Here is a 6758-nt window from a genome sequence, read left to right on the forward strand (position 1 = left end):
TAAGTTTTATTTTTTTTATTAATTTATTTTTTGCTCATAAAAATTGTTTTTTTGTTAATTTTAAAATGATATTTAATATGCTAAAAAAATAATAAATAAATAAAATTTTGAATATATAAAGTAAAAGATGTAAAATTGTGGTTGTATGTGTGGGTTTTATAATATTTTGTTAGTTTATATATTTACTTGTATGTTATTTCTGGTTAAATGTATGTGTACTTTTTTATACGTATATAAAATTTAGTACTTTTATTGATTTAAAAGATTTGAAACCTCTATATTAATTATTTTGCTAATGTTGATAATTGTTAGGTGGATTAAAAAAGAGGGTGATAAAAGTAAAAATTTTTACTTCTTTAAAATTGTAAAAAAATGATGGGATGGTTTAACAATTAGTGTGGGTTATTTTTTGTTTATTAATTTTGGTTCGAAATAAAGCTGTTCTTTTAAATTATTTGTGTAGTATGTATCAAAAAATAATATTGTTTAAAATATTTGATTAATTCTGTGTTTTTATTGTTATTGTTTATTCGTTTTTTTATTATTAAAATTAAATTAGATTTTAAATCGGTATATATTGTCACTATAGAAGTGAAAATTATTTAAAAATATAATAGAATCATTCTATTACAATAAATTGATTCAAATCCCCTATATAACATCAACAATCACTATTCTTGATTTAAAAAATATCATCCTTTTTGGGAATTTTCCATGGGATTTTATTAAAATTTTTTTGGTTTGATTTTCTTTTTTTTTTTATAAAAACAAAATATGGTGAGATAAAACTATAAATGATACATACACCTATTCTTTTAATTATAATATATAATAATAAGAAAAAATATTAACAATCATTTATAATAATAATTAAATAAAAAAAAAAATCAAAAAAAAAAAAATATTTAAGTTTTTTTTTTAATTTATATATTTATAAAAATATTTATTGCAATAAATAAAACTAAAACAAAGAAATATAGATATATATTTAATTTAACAAACAAATATAAAATAAAACATATAATAAAAAAAAATGATTTTTAGTAAGTTTTATTTATTATTTTTTATTTATTTTTTTTTAATTATTTTTTTTACTGTTACTAATTTAAATAAAATTTTATTTTAAAAAAATAGATAATTTAAGAAGTTTAAACAATTTAAATAAAAACAAAACAATCAAAACAAACAATTATACTGCAAATATTAATAATGAAGGTATATTTACATCAAACCAAAGTTCTGACTTGGTTATTAAATTATTTGGACGTCCTGACTATCAATTTGTATAAGGCTAAACATTTTTAATCTTTTTATTTATTAAACGAACATAAAACAAAATTATTTATTTATTTTTTTAAAAAAAAAAATGTACAATAAAATATAATATTATTAAATTTTATAAAAACCATTTTTTTTAATATATTCCATATAATATTTTTTTTGAGTTTTTTAATATATAATGTTTTAAAAAAAATAGAAAAGTTATTAAAAAATTGTTATTTTATTTAAATTATTATAATTTCAAACAATCTTTTGAATTTTCAAAGCACAAATCAAAAATTCACTTTATTTGGGAAATGTAGCATATGTTATTATGATTTATAGTTTTTTAAAAAAGTGATATTTATGTTGATATTTTTTATATTTTTTTATATTTATTTTATATATTTAATTATTATCTATATTTATATAGGAGGAATGATGCATTATTGATCGATATTTCATTGATAAAACACATAATTGGACAATGATGACACAAACATGGCGTTTTAGATAGTATTGAGGTTTTTAACATTAATCTATTCTTCAATTTTTCTGCATATAAAAATTAACATATAATCTTTGATTTAATCTTTGATTTAATCGTGGTTTTATATTTCCTATATATAGTTACTTTTTTTATTTTTTTTCTTTAAAATCAATGAGTTTCAGAATATAAAAAAAAAAAGTAAATCTAGATAATAATATCAATATTTATGGGGAGGTAATTATAATAATTAATTGTTTGCACTTTGTACTTTCTTTCTTTATATCTCAAATTATTAAAAAATTTTAGTGTTTATATTTTTATTTAAAAAAAAACAATTAATGTGGGTATTTGAGGGGTAGTATTTTATAATTTTAAATAGTTTTAAAATCAAAAATGGTTAAGATTCAAAAATGGTTAAGATTCAAAAATGAATTTTAATAATTGAAAGTAATTTTTAATTGAATCTAATATAAATTAATTATTTTAGTTAAACGATGATACTTTTTTTTTTTTTTTTCTCTCTATACGAATAAATAAAAATTAAAAAAAAAAAAAAATATTTTGAAAATCGAAAAAATTAAACAAACACATTATAATTCACACAATACACAAATATGTACTTTCTAAATGGTGAGTGAGCGGTAACTTTTTCACGCTGCTATTCAATTAATCTCTTTAATTATGATAATTGAATTCTAAAAATAAAATTCTAAATATAAAAAAAAATAAAAAAAAATAAAAAAAAAAATAAAAAAAAAATAAAAATTCAAAGATGAATTTTTTTGTGAAAAGAAAAAAAAAAAATTAATAAAAAAAATGCATAAATATAGCATTTTTTAAAGAGCGGACACACTCACATTTTTTCACACACATACACACAAAAACACACTTGACAACAAAACACACAAAAAAAAACATATTAAAAAATGCAGCACCGCAAAAAATAATTCTTTATATTAAATTATTATAGGGATATCATTATTATTGTTGTTATAGAGTCAAATAGTGAGAGTGTTTTATAAATTATCTAGCATAAAAAAAAAAACACACACACACACTTATTAACTCGCTACATATCAAACACATAAACATTTTGTTTATTTATATGTTAAAATATTTCATTTTTTACACACTATTTTGTGTTATAGTATTATAATAGTACCACACAAAAATAATTAAAAATATATAAATAAAAAATAAAATAAAATAATTTTAAATATAAATATTTTAAAATTAAAAAAAAACAAAACAATAAGGATTTAAGCAAATACAAAATCAACAACTACAATAACTACAACAACAATAAATATATATTTTATAAACCATATATTCATATATTAATTTGGTGGTGATAATAATAATTTATTTTAAAATTCAACATTAAAAAAAAACTATAAAATTTTTGTTTTAAATTTCTTATTTTTAATTATTCGATTATTAAATATAATTAAAACTTAATTCTAAAATGAATATCATCGGTATGTTTTATTTTTTATAATGTTTTTTTTTTAAAAGTTTATTTTTATTAACAAAATATCTTTTTTTTTTTTTTTATTTATTTTTAGACTCTTTCAATAATCTCCATTTAAATGATAATAAACCAACTCAACAACCAACATTCAATAATCAAACTCAAACTCAAAATAAATCTGTAACTGGGTATTACAACTATAACAATGTTCAAGAAAGACCGATAATTATAATTTCTTTAATTGAACAATAAATATTTATCCAGAAAAAAATGTAAATTTATCGTGTAATACTAGTAGCCGTCAGAATGTCAATTTTAACTAATAATTAATCATATATATTTTTAAAAAGAAAAAAAAAAAAAAAATTAATTTTAATAAATTGGGATATCTATCCAAAAGAAAAACATTAACTATTAATGTTTATATACAATATCTATATAATAGTATTTATAGTATATATATAGTTTTATAAAAAAAAAAAAACTTTGTTTTAATTTTATATTTATTTTATATTTATTTTATTTCATTTTATTTACTAAAAATGGAGGATCTTTTAAGATTATATTTAGTTGTGATATTATATCTAATGAGTTTTTGTTGGGTATTCCTTTGGTTTTGTAACGAGTTGGAGGATCTAAAGCTGATTTTAATCTGTATTTAATAGTTTTGGCATATTTAAGTTGTGAGATATTGATTGAATATTTAAATCTATTGGTTTGTCTGTATTTTCCAAGAGGTATAGGAATATTTCATCTTTTCCATGCTTTAATGATTCAGAATAGCTGAGAGATGACACTGTATATCCTTTTTCATTTAAATAATGGACCATTTCTATATTTGATGAAGCTCCGTGCTCTATAATAAAATGAGGATCTATTAAATCATTTAAATTGTTATCATGAATAAATTTCATAAGTTCAACATCTCCTTTACTTGCTATAAATCCTCCGGCTAATCTATCATTCCAATTAAAACACTCTCTAAAGTTGAAGTATATATATTGAAAAAGGTGAAAATTTGCAAATCTAACACCGTACTTGTAGCAAAAGCTGTTTGTATCAATTTCTTGATGGTTGAAATTATCTGATACATTTAATGTTGAGGTAGGTATTTTTTTATGGACAATAAATAATTTTATTAGCTCGTACTCTTTAAAGTGAATTATATACTGCAACCCTATCTTTAATAAATCCTTTTCTTTACAATATGGTTTTATTTCCTTATCCATTAAAAATTCAAAAATAAAAAACTTTATGATTTCTTTTTCTTGATGTGAGTCAATTTCACCCCACTCTATTCCATTGGTAGGTTTTGAAACTATTTTGTTTATTAAGTGATGAAGATTATTGCATGGAATTGGATTTATATTATTTTTGATAATGTAAAATATATTAAAGATTGTTTTTATGGATACGTCAGAGTTTAAAATAAAACTATCTTCTAAATAAATTGATATAATTTTAATTATATTTTCTATATTTAAGTCAGCCTTGGATGTTATTTGTAATAAGATGTCTCTATCTAAAGTGAATGGGTTTATAATTTGTGTTATTTCTTTAAAATCTTGATTACTGATTTCATATTTGAGGTTGTTTATGAGGAATTTAAAAGCTATACTTTTATTTTTTGAATGGCAGCAATTTTCGATAGCATTTATTGTATTGAATCTTTTTATTGACATTTTCTCGTGGAGGTATTCCAGTATATCCATTTCTCCATAAGTTAGACCAATATCGATTAAATCCCCTCTATGTTTGAAATAATCATCATATCTATTATTATTGGCTCCATTGCAATTTGAGTTGACACAGTCTTTATAAATTATTTTTAAAAATGTTAAATTATTGGTTTTAATTGATAATTCAAATAAATCTAGAGATTGAACTTCATACAACTGATATTTGTATAATTTATAAAATATTTTTAAGTTCTCTTTGATAACTTTTTTGGAAAATCCATTTGATATATGTAAGTGGGTTAAAAACTGCTCCATGTCAAATGAAAACAATAATTCTGATTTCATATTTAAACTTGTTTTATAGCCTCTTTTTAACATATCAAATAAAACATTATAATGTTTACATTTTATAATCCAATGAAATGAAATTTCATAATAACTTCTTCTTGGATCCTTATTTACATATTGATTTAATTTTCTAATATATTCTATATTTATTAATTTTATAAAACTGTAAATATAATTTTTTAAATAATTATTATTAAATATTTTTTTATATAATATATAATTTATATTATTAGAATCTAATATTTTATTACTATTAGAATTATTGTCCATTATTATTTTTTTATTGTGTATTATTACTATTATGCAAAGATTTAAAATTTTATATGTATTTTAATAAAATGAAAAAATATAAAAAATAAAAAAAAATAAATAGAAATTGAAGGGGTAAATTTTTAATTTGTATTTTTTTTTTATTTTTTTTTTAAAATGATAAAATTTAAAATTATTAAATTATATAAATTTGGTGTATAGAAAAATATTTTATTTTATATTAATTTTTTTTGATTAAACAGTTTCAAAAAAAATATATAATATAAAAATTTAAAAAGGCAATCAGTTTATAAAAAAAAAAAAAAAAATTGCTATTTTTAAAATATTTTTTTAACCACTCACCCCCAAACACCCAAATTAAAAAAAAAAAAAGACAAATTATTAAATAATTGGTTTTGTTTTTAATATTGTTTATTATAATAGTTTAAAATGATAGTTTGTTTTCTTATCACTATATTCAAATGTTTGAGATGGACCCATAAAAACTATATTGTATTTCTTAAAATTTAAATTCTCTATAAGGTCAGTTTTGTAGATAATTGCAATTATTGGGACGATTAATGATGGATTACAAACAACATATTCATCAAAACCGGAATAAAAGACTGAATTCCTCTTTTCAAACTCCTCAATTTCAGGTACGGTGGAATTGTCGGGGTTAAAACTGTATTCATTTTGAAGAGATGGCACAACATGAACAGAATTACAGTATTCATTTGTATTTTCTAGTTTTTTAGAACCCAAATTAACAATACAAACAAAAATACATCTATATCCTTCTTTATTTGGGGAAGTGTAGTCATTTGCTTTTGATGAATTTGATGCTAAATAAACACCCTTACGAAATCTTAAATAAGATTCCTTTGAACTAGATTCCAAAGATAAATTGAAACCATTTTTCATTATATTGCAGCCACCACAACTATTACAAGACAAATCTGAACATGTATTTGGTACACCGTGATATAATGTGGTAAGGTTATATGGAGGCAACAGTTGTTTTGCAAGCTCTATTTTCTTTTGATTTCCAAAAATATTTAAAAAAACTTCCGATGGAAAAACTTCACCATTCATTTCACTACTACTCTTTTCCCAACTAAATAAAAAATCTTTCCAAATATTATTTAATTCTAAATTTATAGACATTTAATTATTTTTTTTATTTATTTATTAATTTATTTATTTATTTATTTATTTATTTATTTATTTATTTATTTATTTATTTATTTATGTATCTGTC

The 6758-nt window shown here is 19.2% G+C and overlaps 4 protein-coding genes across 4 annotated transcripts; 2 read left to right on the forward strand and 2 right to left on the reverse strand.

Annotated features, from left to right (window-relative positions):
- Positions 1–1033: 1033 nt before the first annotated feature.
- On the forward strand, positions 1034–1289 carry DICPUDRAFT_160252 (uncharacterized protein; the record flags this gene model as incomplete). The annotated part of the gene is made up of 2 exons (XM_003295049.1): positions 1034–1043; positions 1135–1289. 2 exons carry the CDS (start codon positions 1034–1036, stop codon positions 1287–1289), a joined length of 165 nt encoding a protein of 54 aa, XP_003295097.1.
- Positions 1290–3012: 1723 nt separating this feature from the next.
- On the forward strand, positions 3013–3692 carry DICPUDRAFT_93337 (uncharacterized protein). Its single transcript, XM_003295050.1, has 2 exons — positions 3013–3228; positions 3316–3692. Exons 1-2 carry the CDS (start codon positions 3216–3218, stop codon positions 3471–3473), a joined length of 171 nt encoding a protein of 56 aa, XP_003295098.1. The 5' UTR covers positions 3013–3215; the 3' UTR covers positions 3474–3692.
- Positions 3693–3868: 176 nt separating this feature from the next.
- Positions 3869–5245, reverse strand: DICPUDRAFT_160254 (uncharacterized protein; the record flags this gene model as incomplete). Its single annotated transcript, XM_003295051.1, has 1 exon — positions 3869–5245. The coding sequence occupies one exon, from the start codon at positions 5243–5245 to the stop codon at positions 3869–3871; it is 1377 nt and encodes a 458-aa protein (XP_003295099.1).
- Positions 5246–5932: 687 nt separating this feature from the next.
- Positions 5933–6664, reverse strand: DICPUDRAFT_160255 (uncharacterized protein; the record flags this gene model as incomplete). Its single annotated transcript, XM_003295052.1, has 1 exon — positions 5933–6664. One exon carries the CDS (start codon positions 6662–6664, stop codon positions 5933–5935), a length of 732 nt encoding a protein of 243 aa, XP_003295100.1.
- Positions 6665–6758: the final 94 nt, after the last annotated feature.

This window comes from Dictyostelium purpureum, assembly GCF_000190715.1.
Source record: "Dictyostelium purpureum unplaced genomic scaffold DICPUscaffold_727, whole genome shotgun sequence".
In the NCBI taxonomy this organism is placed as follows: domain Eukaryota; phylum Evosea; class Eumycetozoa; order Dictyosteliales; family Dictyosteliaceae; genus Dictyostelium; species Dictyostelium purpureum.